This window comes from Thalassophryne amazonica, chromosome 9 (assembly GCF_902500255.1).
Source record: "Thalassophryne amazonica chromosome 9, fThaAma1.1, whole genome shotgun sequence".
Classification (NCBI taxonomy): domain Eukaryota; kingdom Metazoa; phylum Chordata; class Actinopteri; order Batrachoidiformes; family Batrachoididae; genus Thalassophryne; species Thalassophryne amazonica.
The window spans coordinates 13133212-13160622 of record NC_047111.1 but is presented as its reverse complement, the minus strand read 5'-3'; the positions used below and the strand labels follow the sequence as shown (position 1 = coordinate 13160622).

At 45.8% G+C, this 27411-nt stretch overlaps 1 protein-coding gene across 1 annotated transcript in view; it reads left to right on the top strand.

Annotated features, from left to right (window-relative positions):
• The first annotated feature begins 510 nt into the window (after positions 1–510).
• LOC117517376 overlaps positions 511–27411 on the top strand; it is a 38228-nt gene continuing 11327 nt past the window's right edge. Inside the window, exons 1-11 of the mRNA XM_034178374.1 lie at positions 511–665; positions 2620–2748; positions 3354–3490; positions 3846–4078; positions 4396–4566; positions 4825–4999; positions 5137–5259; positions 8067–8282; positions 20141–20299; positions 23424–23656; positions 26489–27082. Coding sequence (XP_034034265.1) covers positions 552–665; positions 2620–2748; positions 3354–3490; positions 3846–4078; positions 4396–4566; positions 4825–4999; positions 5137–5259; positions 8067–8282; positions 20141–20299; positions 23424–23656; positions 26489–27082 — 2284 coding nt within the window. The 5' untranslated portion in view covers positions 511–551. The remainder of the gene's footprint in view (positions 666–2619; positions 2749–3353; positions 3491–3845; positions 4079–4395; positions 4567–4824; positions 5000–5136; positions 5260–8066; positions 8283–20140; positions 20300–23423; positions 23657–26488; positions 27083–27411) is intronic.

Genomic DNA, 27411 nt, shown 5'->3' with positions numbered 1-27411 from the left:
ACCCATCATGGATAACTTTCAGTACCAGTGATGGACGAACTTATAACCCATCATGGATAACTTTCAGTACCAGTGATGGACAAACTTAAAACCCTTCATGGATAACTTTCTGTACCAGTGATGGACGAACATAAGACCCATCATGGATAGCTTTCAGTACCAGTGATGGATGAACTTATAACTTATAACCCATCCATGAAACTCCATGACCCATGTCATGGAGTTTCTCCTCGTTTCTGCTTCAAACTGACTTTAGGATGATTTAAGAGGTTTTAATTTGTCACCTGATGGTTAATAATCACATTAATCCATTTGACTGCTTTGGGTGAAGAGAGTCAGACTCAGTGAGCGTGTGTGTGTGTGTGTGTGTGTGTGTGCGTGCGTGTTTGTGCTCACAAAAAGTAAATATTCACTGTGACTCAGAAATGCATCACACATGTCCAAACCTTACAGGGGGTTGGACCTCGGTGGTGGTGGTGGTGGGGGGGTGTCAGACAGTTTAACATGTTGACTGACTGTGAGTCTTTCAGTCTTTCTCGCCACCGTTGTTCATGCCGGCTGTTGCGCTGCAGCTGAAGATGTTTCGTCACGTGTGGAGATTAAAGGCCACGGTGGTCCTGGTCTGCAGCCCGTTCCTGCTGCTGCCGTTGGCCTTCAGCACCTCGGTGAGTTCAACCAACCATTTACCCGGTTTACTGAGTACTAGTCAGTCCAAGGAGCTCGTCCACAGAGCCGGCCTCAGTCCACAGGATCCGTTTCAGCTGAAGACGGAGAAATTTGAGAATTAAGACAAAGGTCAGCAACAGATAGATAGATAGATAGATAGATAGTGATGTGTTTGGGCAGAACGTGTCCGTCATTCCCTGTGTTTGGGCAGAACGTGTCCGTCATTCCCTCTGCGGATTCCCAGCCTCCGGGGTTCAGTTCCCGTCATAAATGTCCTTGTTTGTCTCTTTTGCTGTAAACATCACAGGAAGTCTGCCATGTCTTTGGGGGTTTTCTTGGATCCTCCATCTGTCTGCTTCAATCACAGCTGGACCTTCTCCTATTGACCTGTTGTCTTGTTGACCTGTTGTCCTGCTGTCCTGTTGACCTGTTATCCTGCTGTCCTGTTGACCTGTTATTCTACAGACTTGTTGTCTTGTTGACCTGTTGTCCTGTTGTCTTGTTGTCCTTTTGTCTTGCTGTCCTGTTGACCTGTTGTCTTGTTGATCTGTTGTCCTGCTGTCCTGTTGTTCTGTTGACCTGTTGTCTTGTTGACCTGTTGTCCTGCTGTCCTGTTGTCTTGTTGACCTGTTGTCTTGTTGACCTATTGTCCTGCTGTCCCGTTGACCTGTTGTCCTGATGACCTGTTGTCCGTTTGACCTGTTGTCCTGATGACGTCATCCTGTTGTCTTGTTGACCTGTTGTCCTGCTGTCCCTGACCTCGAACGCATCAGAAAAACAATAAAACATGCATGACAGCAGCTGTCACAACAACTGAACGAGGTCATTGCACGCAAACTGGTCCTGGTGAACAGTTTGCAGGCGGGCTAGGATTCATGTGCACATGGGATTTTACTCTGAGCACCGTGAGAGGTCGCAGCAGGAGTCTGAGTCAACACTTGTCTGGTTTCACGGAAAAACTATTGTTTGTGCAATCTGGTTTCTTCCAGCCAACCTGAGACGCCCGATAGCCCAACTTCCTGTGACCACGGGTTCTGATTTAATACGAGCCTGCAGGTGAAGGTTTTTCCACCCTCAGATTCTGGATCCATACTGAGGTGGAAAAGACTGTCAAGTCAGATCTAATACATGAGTTTTCTTCTTTCTACAGCAGGACGCTCACTCGAACCTGATGCTGATTATGCCGCATCACGCTTCACCCGCATTCCTTCCAAGTTCCAACTCGTGTGCAATATTCTAAAAATTAACCTGACCTGGATGTGAGGTGCAACACCCAGCTGCATTGCAGGGGGCGTACAACCGCTGTGACACAATAAATGGAATTAGCATATTTTATTTCCAGTACATACAATTACTGTGCTGTGTGAGCAAAGAGACAACTTCCTTGTATGTTCATTCATACTTGGCCGAATATATGAGATTCTGATTCTGATACAAGCAGATCAGACAGACTAACACCAAGCAACAAAAGGTATCGGCTCAATAATCCTACGGGCCACTAGTCCTACAGTTACAGGAAGTGGAAGTTTGGGCCTACATCTGAAGTAGGTGACTGTGACTGTACTGTCTTGATTCTTGACTTTTGCATTTCCTGGACACTGCTACATTGTTGAGGCAGGCAATTTTATGCATTGCCTTGCTGCACCATTTGCAAGGACCCATAGGAGCAGTGAACCATAGGACTAGCGACCCACAGGATCATTGACCCATAGGACCAGCGACCCACAAGATCAATGAGCCATAGGACCAGCAACCCATAGGATCAATGAGCCATAGGACTAGCGACCCATAGGATCAATGAGCCGTAGGACCAGCGACCCACAAGATCATTGAGCCGTAGGACCAGCGGCCCATAGGATTACAGACCTGTCATCCCAAAGTCCAGTTTCAGCATTTACCTCAGTACAGCATTTACCTCAGAAATATTGTTTCTCCATGTGTGCCTGCATGCAGGAGGCAGCCTGTGCTTACGTCATCTCCCTCATGGCAGTCTACTGGTGTACTGAGGTGTTGCCGCTGGCGGTGACAGCACTGCTTCCAGCCATCCTGTTCCCCATTCTCGGAATCATGGAGTCAAAAGACGTAAGACTGGACATGCACAGTGGTTATTCTGCAAATAGTACTACACCTAAAAACATGCTAACAGTGCTAACTAAAGTTGAACCACATTACAGCAGAAGCTCCACCCATCTAAGCAAAGAGGTCCTCAAGCTCTGAATTCTGATTAAGTCACTCTGTGCCAGCAGGAGATGCACATTGTCAACAATCTGTTCTCTTTGTCAATTTTCTGTTAATTCTGATGAAGAGGCATCGATACAAAGTCTATGTTCAAAACTCCACTCATCATATGACATGTTCATAAAGACTTCACAGACACATGATCATCATAATGCTGAACATTCGCCTTCCTCTAGATTTGGTCTTATCGAAAGTTATGCTGGTTCATTCCACTGTTGCACAGATTTGGTGTCAGAAGTGGGATCAGTGATTCCACGTACAAAGACAAAAAATGGTAATAGAATGAAAGTTTAAAAAAAGGATTTCAGAAACATTCTACGTTTTTGAATCATAGAAGAAGAGCACAACATGCAAAGAATATTGAATCTAAACCAGACTAACAGATTATAGTAGTGCTCAACAGCTGAGGTTGTCTGCTGGCTTTTAAAGTGTCGGGACGTGTTTCTCAGGTGTGCATGCAATATCTGAAAGACACCAACATGCTGTTTGTGGGCGGATTGATGGTGGCTGTGGCCGTGGAGCACTGGAACCTCCACACACGGATCGCGCTTAGGGTGCTGCTGCTGGTTGGGGTTCGACCCGCTCTGTGAGTCACAAGACCACTACACCTACAATTACCAGGCAAAGACAAGAGCTAAGAGAGAAATGCATTAAAAACTATATGGAACCACGGATGACTGACTTATATATCACCTTTTGAAGCAGAACATTTAATTTACCTCAACAGGAAAAAGAAAACAGATGATAAAAATTATGAAGAGTAGTGAGACAACAGGGTTGATCACATGACCAGGTAGTTTTTATTCATTTGAAAGTAATTCTCTACAATCACAAGATTTATTAAGTCCTTGGTTCTGTGCTGATCCCCTGGTCTCTTTGCTGTGAGAACTGTGGTCACATGTCACTTACCTCTACATCATATCTGCTCCTCTGTGCTCCAGATTGATGTTGGGATTCATGGGCGTGACAGCCTTCCTGTCCATGTGGATCAGCAACACGGCCACAACTGCCATGATGGTCCCCATTGTCCAGGCCGTGCTAGACCAGCTCCACGGTCACGTAGACCCTCAGACCTCCTCCAGTGGACAGAGAAAAAGTGCTGTTCTGCAACTGGAACATCAAGAGAAGCCCATCAACATTCTTCAAGTTGCTACTCCAAGCATTCTGGAAAATGGTATTAAACTGCTGATGACTGCTGAGAAAATGAATGTCTCTGGGTCTGCTGCTGGTAGAACGTTGCTCAGGAGGTCATTCTTTAACCTGAGGGTTTGGCATCCTATCCACCACACAAATATTCATCAAGCTCCAAACCACATGGTGACTGGGGTCTTATGAGGGTGTCCGACCACTTCCTTCTGCATGTATACGACACAATCATCTGCATACAGCATCATTTTTAGAACAGCATGTACATGCGAGTTATTCATGATGTGTTTAGCTTCACTAAGCACCGTTTCTCCAGTCGGCTGAGGTGTTTGTGTTTATTCCTAGGTGTGTCCAGCGCAATGTTGACATTAGGCAGTGTGGAGAAAGCCAGCAACCTGCCAAACAACATTCCCCAGCAGAACATGTTATCAGGACAGATGAAAAGTCCAGCTAGTATGAGTCTCACACCAAGACCACAGGACAAACCTCCATCAGACAGCACCAACGGTGGACCTGGTGAGTCCACAGACAGTACTCACTGAGACAAAGGATGCCAAGTCCCCCTTTCAGAGATAAACTAGATGTTCATTTATGAGGAAACTTCCACCAAAGTCTAACATGGACCACTGTCCATTCTTAAAAAGTTTCCTGGTCCCAGCCCTGGGTCCAGTCCACAGGGTTTGTGGTTTCTTGTCCGTGTGTGTGTGTGTGAGAGAGATTCTGCTCATAACAAACAGACATGACAGAAAACAGTTTTAAAACCATGTGTTGCAGCGGTCGTGTCGGTAGACTGTGGTCTGGCGGAGCTCAGCGACGAGGACGAGGACAAGGAGAAGCTGAAGCTGAGTAAAGGCCTCCTGCTGAGTGTCTGCTACGCGGCCAGCATCGGAGGCACCGCCACCCTGACCGGAACCGGACCCAACCTGGTTCTCACAGGGCAGATGAGTCAGTGAGTCCGAACACACACACACACACACACACACACACACACACACACACACACACGAAGGAATTTTTAAAAACTCAGACTTTGAGTTTTGTTAAATCATCTTTCTTCTTACTGTGGGGATGTTCGCTCTCTTCCAGACTCTTCCCGCAGAACGGAGACGTCATCAACTTTGCCTCGTGGTTTGCGTTCGCCTTCCCGACCATGCTGCTCACGCTCACGCTGGCCTGGTTCTGGCTCCAGTTTCTCTACATCGGCTGCAAGTGAGTCACTTCAGTCAAACCCGCAGTCGGCACAACTCGGTTCTCACTTCAGTTCTCCGATTCAAATTTCATTTGGTGAAACCAGAGTTTAAGAATCACTGTGCATCTGATCAAGTCCTGATTAGGACTTGGCTGGGAGATCGCTTGGGAAGACCAGGAGTTGTGTTATTTTCTGCAGGTACAACTGGAGTTATGCCAGGAAGGGCATCCAGCAAGAAATTAGTGCCAAATCCCTATGTGAGTCTGTACTGGATCCACTGTGAAGACCCTGATTTTTAGAGCAGTATGTTTACAAAGTGAAACCTGCAGTTCAACAATGTGAACCAGATCTCTTTCTGATCTACTTCTGAGCACCTCGAACATCCATTAAGTGCTGCTAAATGACAGTTTCATTGAACCAGTAGGGGGCAGTAAACATCAATGTCCAAATTTACAGTCAAGAGATCTTAATGGCCAGAAATTGGCATCATGGTCAAAATCATTAAATTATGATGACATCACACCAAACAGGAAGTGTGTAGTGTATAGAGGAAAAAAGGGTTGGTGACCTACAGGAGCAGGGTCTGGCGGCCAGCAAAGCCACTGCTGTTTAAAAAAATGTAAGAGTTACAGATCAGGGAAAAAATGAGTGAGTGAGTGAGTGAGTGAGTGAGTGAGTGAGTGAGTGAGTGAGTGAGTGAGTGAGTGAGTGAGTGAGTGAGTGAGTGAGTGAGTGAGTGAGTGAGTGAATGCATGAATGAAGAACAGGATGGGACCCAAAACAAAGCCCTGCGGTACACCACTTTCTGTTTCACATTATTATTGTTACTTTTTGGTTACTGATTGGTTGCACCACAGTATTGATTAGTTGTTGTTGCTCATCTCTCATCTTCAACCGCTTATCCAGGATCGGGGTGCGGGGGCAAACAGCTCTAGCAGGGGACCCCAGACTTCCCTTTCCTGGGCCACATTGACTACCTCTGACTGGGGGATCCCGAGACATTCCCAGGCTAGTGTGGAGATATACAGTTGTATGTAAAAATTTGGGCTTTGATTTTTCTTTATAAATCATTGGTTGTCTGGATCAGCAATTTCAGTTAAATATATCATATAGCAGACAAACACACTGATATTTGAGAGGTGAAATGAATTTTATAGGATTTACAGAAAGTGTGCAATAATTCTTTAAACAGAATTAGGCAGGTGCATAAATTTGGGCACCCCAACAGAAAAAATAACTCAATATTTAGTAGATCCTCCTTTTGCAGAAATAACAGCCTCTAAACGCTTCCTATAGCTTCCAATGAGAGTCTGGATTCTGGTTGACAGTATTTTGGCCCGTTCTTCTTTACAAAACATCTCAGGTTTGTTGGTTTCCGAGCATGGACAGCCCACTTAAAATCACACCACAGATTTTCAATCATATTCAGGCCTGGGGACTGAGATGACCATTCCAGAACATTGTACTTGTTCCTCTGTATGAATGCCTCAGTAGATTTTGAGCAGTGTTTAGGGTCATTGTCTTGTTGAAAGATCCAGCCCCGGTGCATCTTCAACTTTGTCACTGATTCATGAACATTGTTCTCAAGAATCTGCTGATACTGACTGGAATCCATGTGACCCTCAACTTTAACAAGATTCCCAGTACCTGCACTGGCCACACAGCCCCACAGCATGATGGAACCACCTCCAAATTTTACTGCAGGTAGCAAGTGTTTTTCTTGGAATGCTGTGTTCTTTTTCCACCATGCATACCACCCCCTATGTCCAAATAACTCAATTTTAGTTTCATCAGTCGACAGCACCTTATTCCAAAATGAAGCTGGCTTGTCCAAATGTGCTTTAGCATACCTCACGCAACTCTGTTTGTGGAGTGTATGCAGAAAAGGCTTCCTCTGCATTAAAGCATCATACAGCATCTCTTTGTGCAAAGTGCGCTGTATAGTTGAACAATGCACAGAGACACTATCTGTAGCAAGAGCATGTTGTAGGTCTTTGGAGCAAGTCTATGGGTTGAAAACTGACATCTGAAATCTCTGAAATAGCGTTTTGTATCCTTCCTCTAAACCATGATGTTGAACAATCTTTGTTTTCAGGTCATTCGAGAGTTGTTTAGAGGCTTCCATGTTGCCACTCATTAGAAGAGATGCAAAAAGGGGAAACATTTGCAAATGGCCTCCTTAAATACCGTTTCTCATGATTGGATTCACCTGTGTAAGGAGGTCAAGGGTCAATGAGCTTACCAAACCAATTTTGTGTTCCAATAATTAGTGCTAAATGTATTCAAATCAATAAAATGACAAGGGTGCCCAAATTTATGCACCTGCCTAATTTTGTTTAAATAATTATTGCATACTTTCTGTAAATACTAGAAACTTCATTTCACTTCTCAAATGTGTGTTTGTCTGCTATATGATATATTTAACTGAAATTTCTGATCCAGACAACCAATGATTTATAAAAGAAAATCATTAAAATTATCAGGGGTGCCCAAACTTTTGCATACAACTGTAATCTCTCCACCTAGTCCTGGGTCTTCCTCGGGGTCTCTTCCTAGATGGATGTGCCTGGAATAGGGAGGTGCCCAGGGGGCATCCTTACCAGATGCCCGAACTACCTCAGCTTTTCAACGCGAAGGCATAGTTATTGTTGCTAATTTTCCATATTAAAACCACATCATTCCATCAGTTATTTTTCTTTTTAGATGAGCACACAGAGGGAACCAATATATTTTAAATAAATAGACAAAACAAATAAATAAATACATTTAAATTAAGCTTTTATTTTGGAATGTACTGACTGAGTTCGTGGTGATCATTTGTTTGCAGCCTGCGAAGGACGTGGGGTTGTGGGGCGGCTCAGTCAGAGAAGGAGCGAGCGGCATATGATGTGATCAAGGAAGAACATCAACGCCTGGGGCCCATGAGTTATGGTGAGATGAGTGTCTTGGCGCTATTCATCCTCATGGTGGTGCTGTGGTTCACAAGAGACCCACGCTTCATGGATGGGTGGGCCACCCACGTCTTCAACACCAAAGCTGAGTGAGTACGAGTCTAAGTCTAAGGGTTCTGTCGAGACAGCGGAGGCACGTTGCGCACAGGGAGCTAGTTCATCTGGGGCGTGATTGAGCGCACATCTCAGTTTAGGCTGCAGCAAGTCCTGGTGCAGAGCCGGGCACTGGGCACAAAGGACGCATTAGTTGTGGGTGTGTCATAGTTTGGACATGATATGGACCAATCAGAGTGGCACATGTCCTTTAAACTGGATTGTGGCAGATGCACGGCACTGGATTTGCACAGCGGACACTAAAGCTCCCTGCGGTGAAGCAGCAAAGTAAGGTTTTGGATTTCTCCACAAGTGTTTATCCCATTTAATGGTTGTTTTCACTTCACTGTTTCAGTAAACATCACATTTAAAGAGTCTTTGAAAAGACTCTCAACAGTGGATCCAGATCCAGCTGGTTCTGGAGAAGCACTGAGCCACAGAAACACTGTGAACGTATTTTCAGTCATTCACGGATGCAGACACACAGACCTGATCACAGGTGGAACAGGAACAGTGTGTTCCTCAAACAGCAGAGGCCCAAAGCGCTCAACGCTTCCACATTGGACCCACTTCAACCAGAACCTGTTTAAGATTCTGGTATTTAAGAATGTGAGCGCGCGACAGAAGACATCAGTCGGCGAGTCAGTGATCCATTAAGCTCTCGCTAGACTTCTTCCAGAACAGAAACACCTCCTGGAATTAATGTCTTCATGTTACTCAGAGCGCGTTTGTGACTCTGCATTAATGTGGCGCCACAAAAAAAACAATGACCTTTAACATTTTTTTCAGGGCAAAGACCTGAACAAACAGGAACTGGAGGCGAGGAGCACACACAGTGAGTGCAAACAGCCAGGCTGAGACCTCTGACCTCTGCACCCGTCACTTTCACGTCACTCGTTTTATGAATGAATCAAGCAACATGAAGAAAGTACATCAACACTCGTTCAAGAACAAACAATGTCTTTCCTGTTAAAGTTAATTATTATCAAATGTCAGCTTCAAAAAATTATTGACAGATTTTTCAAACTTTGCCAGAGTCCATATCAGCGTCGACGTCGTCGAGGTCAAATCCGATCTTCATGTTCTCCATCAACAGTCCAAGTTTTTATTTTTTGAAAACAGAGCAGAATATGAGTTCATTGGCCTGAAGGCTTCACCAAGGACGTGAATGGGTTCTAATATGACCCAAAGCTGCGGTCAGGTCCCGCCTCCTTCGCCTGTCTCTGACACACTTCCACGTGGGTCACATGACCGGCGTGTAAGTCATCCATCAATCTGTTTGATGGACTAGAAGGAGAGAGCATATCTCACCCATATTGGCCTCTCTTCATTGGCTTCCTGTTAATTCTAGAATAGAATTTAAAATTCTTCTTCTTACTTATAAGGTTTTGAATAATCAGGTCCCATCTTATCTTAGGGACCTCGTAGTACCATATCACCCCAATAGAGCGCTTCGCTCTCAGACTGCAGGCTTACTTGTAGTTCCTAGGGTTTGTAAGAGTAGAATGGGAGGCAGAGCCTTCAGCTTTCAGGCTCCTCTCCTGTGGAACCAGCTCCCAATTCAGATCAGGGAGACAGACACCCTCTCTACTTTTAAGATTAGGCTTAAAACTTTCCTTTTTGCTAAAGCTTATAGTTAGGGCTGGATCAGGTGACCCTGAACCATCCCTTAGTTATGCTGCTATAGACGTAGACTGCTGGGGGGTTCCCATGATGCACTGTTTCTTTCTCTTTTTGCTCTGTATGCACCACTCTGCATTTAATCATTAGTGATCGATCTCTGCTCCCCTCCACAGCATGTCTTTTTCCTGGTTCTCTCCCTCAGCCCCAACCAGTCCCAGCAGAAGACTGCCCCTCCCTGAGCCTGGTTCTGCTGGAGGTTTCTTCCTGTTAAAAGGGAGTTTTTCCTTCCCACTGTAGCCAAGTGCTTGCTCACAGGGGGTCGTTTTGACCGTTGGGGTTTTACATCATTATTGTATGGCCTTGCCTTACAATATAAAGCGCCTTGGGGCAACTGTTTGTTGTGATTTGGCGCTATATAAAAAAAAAAAATTGAATTGAATTGAATTGAATTGTTTGCTGTGATGAATGTTTCAATGGAACACTCTGTGACCACCACAAATATTATAATTTTCGACGGACACAAAAGTGCAATGCACCCCCCACCGCCGCTGCCTCTGCTGCCTCATCACTGTGGAAGGATCCCCAAGTTTCTTTGTCACATTCCCATTTGTCCAAAAGCCAGAATCACATTTGGTGTCTGAGCAGTGAATTTCTCATGTGAATTTTCATATTTCCGCTTTGCTGATGATACTTTGGTTTATGTGCACTTCCTACTTCCTGCTTCTGTCTGCAGACTGTGCATGTGCTGATTATCTTTGTCTCAGTGTAGACCGTGGTCAGGGCTGAGCTTTAGTCCATAGAAGGCTAACTTTCATTGTGATACTCCCGCCGTCGGTTGTCGTACATAATGACTTCTCTTCTTTTTACGTGCAGGTGAGATAATAAAGATGTGATTTAACAGTGATTTGTTTTCTAAACATCATCTTTTAACACGTTGTCTTATTAGTTTGTTGAACTTTGGCCTAGAATTTGGACGTGATTCTGGCAGACACCTGCAGCTGGTTTCGTAAATGTTTCCAGTGCTGGCCACCTTGAACCCAACGTTTGTACAAACTGAATATTTGGACACGAGCACACGGACTGATAGTGAAGCTCAGCGGTGCAGAGTCGCTCAGCGACCCAGACATCAACTTTTAACCCCCCAAAATTCTTCAAAGTAAAAACATCCTGAACTTCTTCCATCGTAAATAAAACGCCAACTCTAGTGTTTTACTTTTTTCCTTCATTAGACAACTAGAAAAGTTTTAAAAAAGCAACAAACCTTTTTTAGAAAAACATGATGGCTTTAAAGATTTAAAACATCTTTCTACAAAAAAAGCAAACAGGAAATAGGCTAATGTTCACTTAATCATTTCTTCTGAAACTCTGAGATCATCAAACAAATTCAGTTTAGGGAAGAAAATGATATTTACACCAGTTATTTCATCCACTTTTCGCTCTTTGTCTGCTCTGTCTCAATAATCAATTTCAGTGGAGCTTTATTGACATTGGAAACATACATTTACATTGTTAAGCAAGTGTTCATAGAGCAAAAATTAAGAAGATGTACATACAGTTAACAATATTCTATGGTAATAAATGTGTAAACTGGAGATGTGGGATTGAAATAATATAGTAAAAATTGTGCTTTCAGTTTAAAAATGTACTGTCCTATAAAATGTTTTGCATTTTACATATACAAAGTGACATAGTGTTTTAATCTCTGTTTTTGTCACAATTTGATTTGGGTTTTCCCCTCTTTCTTTTTTCCCCTTCACATGCCCCAGTCTTGATTTACTAGTTATTTTATTTTCGTCGTGGTTATTCTCTGTTCTGTTTTGATTTTTCACTTAGTTTTCTTTGTTACTTTTTACTTTGGCCTTTCGTTCTGTTCTAGTTTTCTTCAGTCAGTTGTGTTTTCACTTATTGTTTATTAATTTATCACTTATCTAGTTCCTCTCATTTGTAATATTTGTTGTACTGTTATGTCAGGTTTTGTTTTCTGTTATTGTTTAGTCACCGCTTTTTCTTATGGTTTGTTTTACCGCCTTGTTTTCTTAAGTCAGTTTCTGTTTAATTTAGTTTTAGTATTTATCTCTATTTTCTCATGTAGTTTTCATTAGGTTATCACTTGTTTATTTTACTATTGTCACCAGTTTAGTTTAGTATTCATGCTCCATGTTTCCTGATCAGTTCTCATGTAGTTTCTTTTGCTCTCATGTTCATGCCTGCTTCTAGTTCTCATCATAGTTATATTATGTTCTGTGTTAGCTCAGTTCATAGTTCCCTGTTTTCTCTCACACCCATCTGATTATGTTGTCACTTCATGTTTCTGCACCTGCCTCATGTCTTTGTCTTTTACTTTGATTCTGTCCACTCTGTGTTTTCTTTCACTCTCACTCTTCTCACCTGCTCACACATCTTTGTATCCTACATCACTTCACTTTGTGCACTCTCTTCCTCCCCATCTTGTACAGTGTTTAATCTTTGTTCACTAGCCACGCCCCCTTTTTGCTCCTCACGTGCACCTCGTTAACTCCAACTGTCCCTCGTTTCACACCAATTAGCAGTGGTGGGCACAGATAACCAAAAAATTAACTTCAATAACAGATAATCAGATAACTGAAAAGTTATCTTTGATAAAGCAAACCACCCAAAAATGTATCGGAAGTTACAGATAACCAATAAATTCCAGTATTGTCTCTGGTACATTTGCAACTACTAACAAGCTGAATTTGAGTTTTAACACCACGGTTGCTTTTGGTAGCATCAAAAGCAACAACAGACCCAAACAATGAGCCCACACTTCTATCTTTGAACATCTTGCCTCCTACTGGAAGCTCTTGTTTACTACATGGCTTCCAGCACAGAAACAAGCTGAGAGGAACCACAAAGCTCAACTCTCTAATCAACCACAATGCTGCCGTCAGGCAGAGGTCTTGGAAAATAAAGCAATGCTGAGTTATGGTTTGGTGTATAAATAAAATGAATACTGATAGAATAACTCCATTAATGTCAATTCTGTTATTTGTATAAAGTTAAAATGTAACATATATCTTTTAATGTTGAATAATGCACTAATTCTGAAGTTTTGTAACAAACACAGACAGATCGCAAAGGATTCTGGGTAAAATGTGCCTCAGCTAAACACTGATTGGTTGAGTCATTCATTATGTAAACCAACACGTTAATGTGACGTGTGTCGTGTGTTGGTGTTTACAGATAAATGTGCTTTTGTAAAATATTCCATTTTTTTATTTGTAAAAACAGTCATTTTTACGGAGCCCTGGAAGTGTCATCGCAAAATGTTTTGCGTGTGGAGAGAATGTGCGCTCATTTTATTATATTGTGCGCATGTTTTATGATGTTGTGCACACGTTTTATTATATTGTGCACGTTTTATTATATTGTGCACACGTTTTATGATATTGTGTGCACGTTTTAAGCATCATTTGAATAAAACAAGGGCATGACCTACTTAAACGTGGCCACAATTTGTAAAACGTGCACTCAATATTGTCTTGACACATAAATGTTGGCTATTAGCCAACAAACCAGGAGACAGTGTAATACATTTCCCCATTACAAATGGATCTGGTAGGATATCATCATGGTTTGGACGCACAAGGACATATAGAGAACTCCAGCTACCCAGCAAAACGTGCACACAAATTATCATGGCCAGAAAAAAAATATCACTTTAAGTGACCTCTCCCGGGTTCCGTACTCCCATTGAGAGTTTTTGTAAATTAAGTTTGAAAAAAAAGCTTCTGTTTACATTTTGCTGACGTGTGGTTTTTGAACGTACAATGTGCTCTCTGAACTTTAACACCATGCGGTTCTGTGGTACAGTTTGAACTGAAACTGAGTACAGTGATTGAAAATATATCAGCCCAGCTTCAGGGCCAATACTGCCATTAATACTACTGGCCAGTAGATGGCAGTAGAGACCTTGAAAACTTGCCAAAACAAAATTCCTGTTGGGAAGGTGTCGTGACACGGACCCACAACAGGGGGCGTTAATGAACGGACAATGGATAAGCCAAAAAGTAACAATTTAATGTTGTGAAGCGCACAACGAAGTACTGACAATAACAATAGTGCGGAATGTCAATCATACACAAGGTGGCGTGTGGCAGGCTCGAAGATAGAAGACGTCTGGTGATAGAAGAGCCGGAACCCACACAGCTTCCACCACCAACGGATCTGAAGAACACCGGAGCCACCAAGCCCTGCGCCCCAGGTGGCCACTGTCTTCAGCAGTCAGACCCGGTACTGCTGGCAGAGAACAGAAACAGTTTGATGAGTGTGAGTATGCACACTCAGTAATCCCACAGTCTGTGTTCAGTTAGGAGGGAGAACCTCCACCTCCGATAACACACTCGGACAGCTCCTGAGGCAACCACTTATCTGGGTGGGGTGGGAGGCGAAGCCGTCGCAGTCCACACCAAACGCCAACACAGCAGACAAGGAATCCGTCCCAGGAAAACGGCTGCAAAAGAGATCAGACTAATGTTCGATTTAGATTCAGCAGAGAATTACCTGTATGGTAGATGATTTCTCGGCAAGGAGGTGGAGTTGCAGTCCGGCCTTTATGGTGATGGTGATGGGTTGAATGAGTGACAGCTGGTGCTGATGAAGAGCGACAGCTGTCACTCCCAGTGGCTCCGGCGCCCTCTCATGCTTGAAGCCCGCACTCCAAGCAGGGCGCCATCTGGTGGTGGTGGGACAGCACCTCCTCTTCAGCGGCCCACACAACAGGACCCCCCCCTCAACGGGCGCCAGGAGGCGCCCGACCAGGCTTGTCCAGGTGCCGCCGGTAGAAGTCGGCCAGGAGGGCCGGGTCCAGGATGAAGCTCCTCTTCACCCAGGAGCGTTCTTCGGGTCCATACCCCTCCCAGTCCACCAAATACTGGAACCCCCGGCCCTTCCGACGGACGTCCAGGAGCCGCCGCACGGTCCAAGCCGGCTCCCCGTCGATGATCCGGGCAGGAGGCGGCGCCGGTCCGGGGATACAGAGGGGTGAAATATGGTGAGGTTTGATGCGCGACACATGGAAGACAGGATGGATCCGCAGTGAAGCCGGCAGCTTCAGCTTCACCGCAGGACTGAGGACTGAGGATCGTAAATGGTCCGATGAAGCGGTCCTTCAGTTTCTGAGACTCGACCTGGAGTGGTATGTCCTTGGTTGAAAGCCACACCTCCTGCCTGGGCTGGTATGCAGGGGCCGGGGAACGCCGGCGGTCTGCATGGGCCTTGGCCCTCATCTGGGCCTTCAACAGGGCAGAACGGGCGGTCCGCCACACCCGGCGGCACCTCCTGAGGTGGGCCTGGACCGAGGGCACACCGACCTCTCCCTCCACAAGTGGAAACAATGGGGGCTGGTACCCCAAACACACCTCAAATGGGGAGAGGCCGGTGGCTGACGACACTTGGCTGTTGTGGGCGTACTCGATCCAGGCCAGATGGGTGCTCCAGGCCGTCAGGTGCGCGGAGGTAACGCAACGGAGGGCCTGCTCCAGCTCCTGGTTGGCCCGCTCTGCCTGTCCGTTTGTCTGAGGGTGATACCCAGACGAGAGACTCACGGTGGCCCCCAGTTCCCTGCAGAAACTCCTCCAGACCTGAGAGGAGAACTGAGGGCCACGGTCTGAGACAATGTCCGCTGGTATCCCATGCAGACGCATGACATGGTGGACCAGGAGGTCTGCTGTCTCCTGGGCCGTTGGGAGCTTCGGGAGGGCCACGAAGTGGGCCGCCTTGAAGAACCGGTCCACTATCGTGAGGATGGTGGTGTTGCCCTGGGACGGTGGGAGGCCCGTGACAAAGTCCAGGCCGATGTGGGACCAGGGGCGGTGAGGTACCGGTAGGGGCTGGAGGAGGCCTTGGGCCTTGTGGTGGTCGGCTTTGCCCCTGGCACAGGTGGTACAGGCCTGGACGTAGTCCCGGACGTCGGCCTCCATGGACGCCAACCAGAAGCGCTGCTGGACCACTGCCATGGTTCTGCGCACCCCGGGATGACAGGAGAGCTTGGAACCATGACAGAAGTCCAAAACCGCAGCTCTGGCCTCTGATGGGACGTACAGTTTGTCCTTCGGGCCGGTCCCCGGGTCCGGGTTCCGTATCAGGGCCTCCCGGACGGTCTTCTCCACATCCCAGGTGAGAGTGGCCACGACAGTGGACTCGGGGATGATGGTCTCTATGGGGTCTGAAAACTCGGCCTTGGCCTCCTCTTCATGCACCCGGGACAGGGCATCTGACCGTTGGTTCTTGGTCCCGGGGCGGTATGTAATCTGGAAGTCAAAGCGCCCGAAGAACAGTGACCAGCGGGCTTGCCTGGGGTTCAGCCGCTTGGTGGTCCGGATGTACTCCAGGTTCCGATGGTCTGTGAAAACCGTGAAGGGCACCGTCGCTCCCTCCAACAGGTGTCTCCACTCTTCAAGAGCCTCCTTCACCGCAAGGAGTTCCCGATTGCCGACGTCATAATTCCTCTCAGCCGGGGTCAACCTGCGGGAAAAATAGGCACAAGGGTGGAGAACCTTATCGGACTCCCCGCTCTGGGACAGCACGGCTCCTATCCCTGAGTCAGAGGCATCCACCTCCACTGTGAACTGGCAAGTAGGATCAGGCTGCACCAGAACTGGTGCAGACGAAAACTGGCGCTTCAACTCCCTAATCGCGGCTTCGCACCGATCCGACCAGGTGAAGGGGACCTTAGTGGAGGTCAGGGCTGTCAGGGGGCTAACTACCTGACTGTAGCCCTTAATGAACCTCCTGTAGAAATTCGCAAAGCCGAGGAACTGTTGCAGTTTCCTACGGTTTGTTGGTTGGGGCCAATCTCTCACCGCCGCAACCTTGGCGGTGAGAATCCGCCAAGGAATCCGTCCCAGGAAAATGGCTGCAAAAGAGATCAGACTAATGTTCGATTTAGATTCAGCAGAGAATTACCTGTATGGTAGATGATTTCTCGGCGAGGAGGTGGAGTTGCAGTCCGGCCTTTATGGTGATGGTGATGGGTTGAATGAGTGACAGCTGGTGCTGATGAAGAGCGACAGCTGTCACTCCCAGTGGCTCCGGCGCCCTCTCGTGCTTGAAGCCCGCACTCCAAGCAGGGCGCCATCTGGTGGTGGTGGGCCAGCAGTACCTCCTCTTCAGCGGCCCACACAACAATTCCAGATAATCCGTGTCTGCTACATTTAAGATGGTTGGAATTTAATAAACGCAGACACAATAACAACGTCTATAAACCCAGAGAATATATTCACAAGAGTTTTAGGCACTAGAGTTTAATGCTGTTGTCCGTAGAGCCTGATCAGAGTGTTTCAAATGCATTTCTCATGTCGTGAATGTACTATTACCCTATCCTACCCATAATGCACTGCTGGGCACAACATATATCCACACTAAAACCTTAAAAATTAGCGCATTACTATAAAACTAAAACATATATCTGATATTTTCACTTTATAAAACTTCAGACATGACATTAATTTAAATAACTTGTCCGAAATTAGTTTGGTTAAACGTTTAACCATAAGATAAAAATGTATGCCTCTGGATGACTTGGGTGATATTGTCCTCATATTAGTATGGGGTTAAAAGAAATGGTGACCAGTTCTCCTTTACCTGCAGAGGATAGAGGAGTTTTTTCTTGAAGCAGCTCTTCTCTATTTTGCAGAGGGTAGAACTACACATCAGCTATGAAACATTTAACAGGTAGGTGCTCAACTGATTTTAAATTTTAGAAATGTTTGTAGCTGTTCAGCTTCATTTACCACATTATCGGTCTAAAAATTATCGGACAAAAATTTATCGCAAGATAATTAGTCCGATAATGGTTTTTAAAGTTATCTAAAAATATAATCTGATAATGAAAACATTATCTTTGATAATTATCAGATTATCGGAACTGTGCTCACCACTGCCAATTAACTGTCCACCTTCATTTAAACTCTCACAGTCCCTCGGCAGTTTGTTGTCGCTTCATGCACACATCCCAGCCTTTGTATTTAGTCCTGATTTCTTGCCTTGCCATGTACCATGTTTTGCTCTGTCCTCCTCGACCACGCCTTTTTGCCTCATCCTTGAAAACTGTGTTTGCTCATGCCTTTGAACCCTGCCTGAATATGACTGCATTTTTGCCTAACCCGTATTGTGCCTCTGCTCCGCTGACTGACCCCCTGTGTACTGAACCTGAACCATGGAATAAAGACCATGATTTCTCACACATCTAAACCAAGTCTGGGAGTCTGCTTTGTGGGTCCAGCTGCTCCTGGTGCCAGGCAGCCGCCCCTCGTGACAGTTTTGGGTTTATGGTGGTTTGTGTCTATTGTTCCTTCTTTTCCTGTCACAGCAGATCACAAACCTTGCTGCTGTGTACTTGTATTGTTGTACTTCAGCCAACAGAAAAACATTCTTAAGGAATCCAAAAGAGAGTATCTGTCAAGCATAATCACAGAGAGCTACAAGAACCCTCATGTACTGTTCAGAACAGTGGAATCTGTCCTGAACGTCTCTCTGGATCAGGGCTTTGTTATGGAGCGGACTGGGGTTACTGTTTTTAAGGTGGTCAGGAAATTGAATTGCTCTCTTTTGAACTTTAATAATTAGTGGGTAGTGTCCTAATTTGCTCTTCATGCATTCAATGTTTTCCGTCAGATGTGGAGGATGGATTTGCAGAATTCTGCATGCAGAGTCTCAATTTGGTGTTTCTGCTATTTTGCTAAATCTTGGTTGGTGAGCGGGTCCAGACCTCACAACCATAAAGACAAATGGGTTCTATGTTGGAGTCCAATATTTGGAGCCAGATTTGAATTGGGACGTCTACTTTGATGTTCATTTTGATGTCATGAGAAGCCCTTCTTGCCCCATCTCTCAGGTCATTTACAGCTTTTTTAAAGTTGTTTGTGGTGCTGATGTTTATTCCGAGGTAGGTGTAGTTTTTGTGTGTTCTAGAACCGTCTGATCCAGGTAGAATTGATATTTATATCGATGGAGGCTGGGTCCTTTTTGGAATATCATTATTTTGTCTTGGTTAGATTCAGTGTCCAGGCCCAGGTTTGGGAGAAACTGTGTCAAAGGTCAAATTGTTGTTGTCCTTCTTTGGTTGGAGACAGCAACACCAGGTCATCTGCCAAAAACAGGCCTTTGGTTTCTGTGTCCACTAGAGTGACACCTGGTGCTGCCGAATGTTCCAATAAAACTGTTCCATTGATTTAGACAATTCATTGATGTAGATGTTGGAGAGGGTTGGACTCAAACTGCATCCCTGTCTGACACCCTGCTTTGGGGAAAGATGTCTGTGTGTTTGTTTGTGCACATTGACTTGATGATGTCATATGTTTTCGCTCCAACCCCACTTTCCAACAGTTTGGACAGCAGACCCTTAGGCCAAGGACTCCAGCGAGGACAGTCGCATCTCCTCCTCTCTCCTTTCCTCCTGTTTTGTCTCTATCTCTGCTCCAACCTTCAAAAGTCCCAACCTCACCAGACTGTGAACTCTTCAAACTACATTTGGAATAACCATGGAATTTATCAGCTGGTCTCTCAGTGCTATTGACAACCTTTTTTCAACAAGGAAATCAGGGTTGGGGGACCCTGCATACCCAGATGGAACCTATCCTGCAGGCTATGTTCTCAAAGCCTGGGAGAAGTGGCATGTTGCGTGCTTGGCACCACTCTCTGTGGAAGACGTCAAGGATTTATTTTTATTTGTTTTAATAGGAGGAGGGCTGGTGCTTATTGGTTTATGCACTGCCCTGACCTACCGCAAAATTAGCAAGACGGCTGCTACCAAAACCACAACCCCACACTTGTCCGTCATGATTAATGAGGTGGGCAAAGCGGTACAGTCTCAGATTGCGTTAACTTTTGAACTCAAACGCAAGTTGGATACCATCTCCGAGCAAATGTCTGCCTTGCAAAGGCACATGTTGGAGACCAGGGAATACTCATAAATTGGATTCAGACGGTCAGAGGAGCCGTGGAATTTCTGTGTTTCTCTACCCAACCCCAAACATGGCAGCTTATCAGCTACGGAAGGTCAAAAGGCCCCGCTTGTTTTTCCTCCAGAAGGAACTCAACAGCCTTGGTGAAGCATTCGACTATCCTCTTATCTATCTTCCCTCCCCTACAGCCTCCTGTTGTCAAGGCAACTCCAGACTTTCATGCATACACAGACAGAGACTGATATGCTTTTTGAAATCTACAAACAGGAGAACAGTTTGTCTTTGTTTTTGTTTCTTTGGTTGTCAATCAGGGTGCTGTGGGTGAAAATCTGGTATGTTGGATGGTCATCTGGGATTTGTTCAGGGCGTGTTTTCAGTCAGGATGTGTTGGAGTCTGTGGTTGATGATCAGGCAGAAGATGTTCCTGAGGTTGCTGTTGACACAGACTGCACGGTCGTTATTAGGCTCAGGTTTGTTATCAGTCCTTGTTCCAAATATTGGGGAAGATCCTGGAGCTCAGGACAATGTTAAAGAACTTTAATGTGGCCAGTTGGAATTTGGGATCTGTGGATTTGATCATTTAATTTAGGATGTTGTCGACACACCACGGGCCGCCTTGGTTTCAGTGGATTTGAGTTTGTCCTGCGGTTCTTTTAGAGTCATGGGGTCATCTAGTGGGTTCTGGTTAGTTCTTTTAGGGTCACGGGGTCATCTAGTGGGTTCTGGTCAGTTCTTTTAGGGTCACGGGATCATCTAGTGGGTTCTGGTCAGTTCTTTAGGGTCATGGGATCATCTAGTGGGTTCTGGTCAGTTCTTTTTGGGTCATGGGGTCATCTAGTGGGTTCTGGACAGTGCTTTTAGGGTCATGGGGTCATCTAGTGGGTTCTGGTTAGTTCTTTTAGGGTCACGGGGTCATCTAGTGGGTTTTGGTCAGTTCTTTTAGGGTCACGGGATCATCTAGTGGGTTCTGGTCAGTTCTTTAGGGTCATGGGATCATCTAGTGGGTTCGGGTCAGTTCTTTTTGGGTCATGGGGTCATCTAGTGGGTTCTGGTCAGTGCTTTTAGGGTCATGAGGTCATCTAGTGGGTTCTGGTCATTTCTTTGAGGGTCATGGGGTCATCTAGTGAGTTCTGGTCTTCTTTGATATCTGACTCTCAGCTTTGTAGTTTGTTGTCTTTGTTTTCCTCTTTTGGACCAGATGTCTTGGTGAAGTGGTTTGACCCACACAGCTCCATTTTCTACGGGCATATCTTCATGTTTTTGGTTATTTTTGTTTGTTCCAATTTTCTCAGAATCTCTGTTTTTGTGGGCTCTTCAGTAGTGTGTAGCTGGTTTCTAACATGGTGCTCTTGTTGTTTTGATCCTGTTTGAATGTTTTCCTGTTTTGATGCCGTGTGTTCTGGTCGTCTGGATCTCTGTGTTTTTGCTTTGCTATGTTTCTTAACATCTTTCTGACATTTTTACATTCATTGTCAAACCATTTGTCCTGGTTTTGGTTGTTTTTGGTCTTTTTGTTTGGGGTTTTATGTTTGCTTGAGATGCTGAAAGGTCAACTATATTATTGAGGTTTTCTGCTGCCTTGTTTCCACCTTCACTGTAATGTTCACATGTTTTTTTTTTCCAGAAACTGGTCTATAAGCAGTTGGATGTGTGGTGAATTGGATGAAGATGATGTCTCTTCCTCCTGATGGGTGTTTGGGTGGGTGCTGAGGGTGTCAGGTCCTTGTCCTGTTCTGGCCTTGAGGTCTCCACAGACTACAGTGTGACCATGAGCCTGGAAATGGTTCATTTCCTTGTCCAGGATGGAGAACATGTCTTCATTAAAATAAGGGGGTTCAGTTGTTTTTCTGCCCAGACTGAAGTGTGATGCGTTTATGTTCCATCTCCACTTGTCTGACCTCTAACTGAGTAAATTTGTCTCTCAGCTCATGTCCCCTTGGTCATGGTGGATTTTCTTCTCCTGTTCCTTCTCTTTGATTTTGGAGAAGTCTTCCTCAATCAGTGTCAGGTTTCCCTGGATCATCACTGCATCTTGTAGAAGTGGATGGTTAGTCAGGGTTACCAGATGTCACAGCAAATTTTTTAAAGGTTTCGATATTTGAGTACAAATTCAATCCTGTCCAGTTCTAGTTATTGCTTCAGACAAACAGTACTCACTCAGGTCCACGGTTGTTTCCACATGTTTGCTTTGTTTCTCTGGTGGGGCAATAATCCTTGCATTCGTCCTTGGTTCAGAGGGTCCCTCCAAGTGATTTTGTGAAAAAAAGGTTTTTAACTCCTTATTTTGGTTGTATATTGTAGTCTTCTACAGATCCTTGTTTGTTCCACTTTGAATGTACTTTTTCTAGTTTTTATCAAAAATTTGCAGGAGCTCAGGAGATTGTGACCTCTCTCTGTCCCCCTCTCTCTGTCTCTCTTTCTGTCCCTCTCTCTGTCCCTTTCTCTGTCCCTCTTTGTCTCTTTTTCAGTTTCTCTCTCTGTCTCTCTCTCTCTGTCCCTCTCTCTGTCTCGCTCTGTCCCTCTCTCTGTCTCTCTCTTTGTCTCTCTTTCTGTCCCCCTCTATCTCTCTCTGTCTCTCTCTCTCTGTCCCTCTTTCTGTCCTTCTCTCTGTCCCTTTCTCTGTCCCTCTTTGTCTCTCTTTCTTTTTCTCTCTCTGTCTCTCTCTCTGTGTCCCTCTCTCTGTCTTGCTCTGTCCCTCTCTCTGTCTCTCTCTCTGTCCCTCTTTCTGTCCCTCTCTATCTCTCTCTGTCCCTCTCTCTGTCTCTCTCTCTGTGTTTCTATCTCTGTCCCTCTCTCTGTCTCTCTCTCTGTGTTTCTATCTCTGTCCCTCTCTCTGTCTCTCTCTCTCTGTCCCTCTTTCTGTCCCTTTCTATCTCTCTCTGTCTCTCTCTCTGTCCCTCTCTCTGTCTCTCTCTCTCTGTCCCTCTTTCTGTCCCTCTCTATCTCTCTCTGTCTCTCTCTCTGTCCCTCTCTCTGCCTCTCTCTCTCTGTCTCTCTCTGTCCGTCTCTGTCTCTCTGCCTGAGTCAAAGTGTGCACAGATGATGAAGATTCTGACGCAGCAGGAGTAGGCTGTGGCTCAGTCGCAGGGTGGTTTGTTTTTTCCCAGATTTCTCAGATCACCATTTAGTGATAACAGAGTACTGCATTCCAGTACTGCGTTTGCTGCCCCTACTGGTGCTTTAATGTAAAACTCCTACAGGACAGGGCCTTTGTTAGGGCCTTTGGGGATTTTTGGGAGCAGTGGAGACTTACAAAAGAGGATTTTGGAAACATTTTGAAATGGTGGGAGGTGGGGAAGAGTCACATTAGACAGTTTGTTCAGCGGTTTTCTGTATATACTCACAAAAGTGAGAGGGAGTATCTGGAGCCGCTGGAGAGGTGGCAGCTCTGGAGGACGGAATGGTTAGAGGAACAGGGAGTAGTAGTGATTGGACACATAGGAAGGGGACGTTGAGGCAGTTTATGAACGAAAGGGCCAAGAGGGCGTTGGTGAGGACCAGGGTGACCAACATCGCAAACATTGATGCACCAACAAAGTACTTTTTTAATTTAGGGAAAGGAACTCAGACAAACACTGATTTTATGCATCTGAGACTTGCTAATGGGGAGGTCACGGCCGGCCCTTTACTCCTGAGACAGGAGGCCATTAACTTCTACAATGATTTGTTTGGGGCCAGAGAGTGTGATGTAGATAGTCAGCGACAGATCCTGGACGGCCTTCCAGAGTTGGAGGAGTCTGAAGCAGCTGCCCTGGATTTGCCTATTACTTTGGAGAAGATGACCACCGCTATACAGCAGCTCAGCGCTGGGTGGTCCCCGGGGATTGGTGGGCTTCCACCAGATTTTTATAAGAAGTTTTGGTCTTTGTTGGGGCCTGATATGCATAGGGTCTTCACTACAGCATTGCAGCTGGCCCTGCTCCCTGGCAGCTGCTCCAGAGCAGTTTTGGTCCTCTTGCCAAGGAAAGGGGACTTAACAGATATGAAGAACTGGAGGCCAATTTCTTTATGTGCAGATTATAAAATACTTGTACTTTCAAGTACTATCAAGTACTTTCCAATAGGTTGAAGAACTGTTTGGATTCAGTAATCCATGATACACAGACTTATTCTATACCTGGTCATTCAATCATGGACAGTATTTTTTTTAGTTCGGGATATTATTGGAGTAGAAAAATTTAATAAATTGGACATTGGACTCTTATCAATTGATCAAGAGAAAGCTTTTGACAGAGTAAATCAGTGTTTTTCAACCTTTTTTGAGTCGCGACACCCTTTTTATATTTACAAAATCCTGCGGCACACCACCAACTAAAATAATATTATAATGCTATTACCTCTGGTTTTGCGCAAAACCCAATTATCGCAATAGAAAATCGATACAGAAAACATCGCATTTCGAAAATCCTCAAGCATTTTGCGCTCTGATCTCAAGTAGGGCTGTCATGATTAGAAATTTCTGGAGACGATTAATTGTCAGACAAATAATTGCGATTGACGAATATATTGTCTATTTTTTTTTCTTTTTTTCCCCTTCTTTATATTCTACTATTGTAGTATAATTACACAACTCTGGAAGAACGTTTGGCTTCTGTGAGTGGAGAAACTGGGAATGGTGCAACATTTTTATTTTTATTTTCATTTTACATACAGTCCCAACTTTTTCTGATTTGTGGTTGTTTCTGTTGCATTTCTGAAATTGTTTCTCCTCATCAGTCACGTTTTGTGCTTAAACACTACATTAAGCTCAAGACTGAACAAATAAATACCTTTGGAAAATAACAGCTGTTAAAGTTCAGAGTTCTCACCTGCTTTTTGTGATCTGTGCGTCTGAACATTTTTTTTTTGTGTGTGTATCTCAGTTCATTCATATATTCTCATTTTTAAATATGTTTTTAAAGATATTTGACCGTTTATTTCATCTCGTGATCTCATAAATTCAGCATACGACGCGCACATGGTGTGAACAGGACGGTAACGGCAGAATCACACCTTTAGAGAAAGTTCAGAGAGAAGTAAAAGCTTCACGTTTTCGTTTTGTTAACATGTTCACTCCATTTAAAATCCTCTCTCTGCTCCGCGCTCGCTGCGCACTGAACGTGTCGCGCCTGCATTCAGGACTGTCCCTCACCCACCCCCTCCCCTCCCTGACCCACCCCCTCCCCTCCCTGACCCACCCCCTCCCCTCCCTCACTCACCCCCTCCCCTCCCTGACCCACCCCCTCCCTCGCAGTCTGCAGCCTGTTAACTCCACGCGCGTGCACACACAGGCACAGACACACACACCGACAGCTCCGCATTTTAGACGGCTTTTGAAGGACACGACACTGTTTTAATCGGCCGTCAGCCTCCTTGTTATTGTCCCGCCTTAAGACGAGAGCGAGGCTGCAGCACAATGACGTCAGATTCTGAGTCGTTTTATGCTTTGTGGATAAAATAAATAATTCACAGTAATCGCGAATATGAAAAATAATCGTGAATATGAAAAATACCCACGGCACCCCTGACGATCGATCACAGCACCCTAGGGTGCCGCGGCACCCCGGTTGAGAATCACTGGAGTAGATCAGCTGTATCTTTTTAACACCATAAGGGCATTCGGATTCCCCATAATTTTTACATCATGGATTGGTGTTCTCTATGTGGGGGCTACGGTGCTTCTCAGAGTGGGGAGAGGGCTGAGTCGACCCGTGGAAGTGCAAAGTGGCATCAGGCAGGGGTGTCCTCTGTCTGGGATGCTTTATGTGTTGGCTGTTGAGCCACTTCTACATCAGCTCAGGAGGGGGCTGAAGGGCCTGGTGGTGGTGCAGATTTCACAGCCTATTCAGACATCAGTATATGCAGATGATATCACAGTGTGCATATTGTCACAGGAAGACCTGGACACTTTAGAACAAAAGTTGTCTTTGTATGAATGGGCCTCGTCTGCACGGGTGAACTGGGCCAAGTGTGAGAGTTTCCTCCTCGGTCAGTGGGACCATCAGGTGAGACCGACCCTTTCAGCAGGACTGCAATGGAGCACAGAGGGGCTCAAGCACCTGGGTGTGTTCCAGGGGAGCGACCAATTCCAAATGAAAAACTGGGAGGGGCGCCTTGTGGAAAAGGTGAGTGCCCGATTGTCTCGTTGGACTTGGGTCCAGCCCCAGCTGTCTTATAGGGGGAGGACTCTGGTGGTTAACACCCTGGCTGCCTCCTGTCTGTGGCATTGTTTCACCGTCCTGCAGCCTCCAGACTCTGTGGTGGTGAATATACAGAGGAAGCTGGTGGATTTTTTTCTGGGGTGGTTTCCACTGGCTGAAGGCGGCTGTTCTGCACTTGCCAGTGGATGAAGGTGGGCAGGCGCTGATAGACATTGCCAGTTGAGTGGTGGCCCTTCATTTACAAACTGTGCAGCGACTGCTCTACGGCCCACAGCAGTTGTGGACAGAGATGGCGGCTGTCCTGCTTCACAGAGTTGGAGGACTTGGTTATTACAGACATTTGTTTCTGATGGACCTAACTGGTGTGGAGTTTGGGGGAACGACAGGTTTTACCGTTCTGTACTGAAAGCCTGGAGCTCAGTGCTGTCGTTTTCACGAGAGGAGCCATATGGATATGCAGGAGAAGAGACACTTTTTCACAATCCTGTAATTAGCTGTGGCCTGTTGGAATTTCCTCAGCTGATACAAGCCTTTGTAGCGGCAGTGCTGACCAGGCTGGCCAACCTGAGGGCAGAGGATGGTTGGAAAAGTGCAGCCCAGCTGAGTCAGGAGACTGGGATCAGCGAGTGATGGAACGGTTTTTGCGGGAGGTACGGTGCGGGCTCCCGCCACACTTCAGAGAAGCCCTGGAAATTTACAGACTCCGTCTGCTGGTCCACCCTGTGCCATTTCCTTCACTGTCTGTGCGGGTTGTAGGAGTGCAGCCAGAGCCAACAGGAATATTGTCGTTTTTCACAGTTTTGTTGGACATGGCTACAGTGGAAAAGAAGAACATATACATGATGGTCTCCAAAGTCCACAACAGAGCCGAGTTAGCTGTCACTGCAGAGTCCAGGTGGTCGGGTGTGTTGGCCCTGGGGGCGTCTCCCAGAGGCAGCTGGAGGTCCCTGTACTGCCCTCCTATCAAGAAACGTGCTGATCTCCAGTGGAGAGTGGTGCCTGGGGCTGTGGCTACGAACAGACATGTGGCCCACTTTGACCCAGGCTCGACCAGTCAGTGCAACTTCTGCTTGGCAGAGGAGACTCTGGAACACCTGTGGCTGACCTGCCCTCGTCTGACGTCTCTTTTTAATGTCCTGGGACAATGGTTTCAGAGACTCGGGTGAGACTTTACTGAAGAACTCTTTGTGCTTGGACCAAAATTCTCAGGAGTGCAGCGCAGGAATATAGCAGTGACTAATTTCATCTTGGGACAGGCCAAGATGAGTATTTGGATAACAAGGAGGAACCGGAGAGCGGGCACAGGCTGCACAGACCATGAACTCCTGCTGAAGCGATTGATAAGGGCGCGCCTCAGGCTGGAGTTTGTATATAGCTCATTGGTGGGGGAGCTGGAGGAGTTTGAGGCCGTGTGGATGTTAGGGGGGGGGCACTTTGTGAAC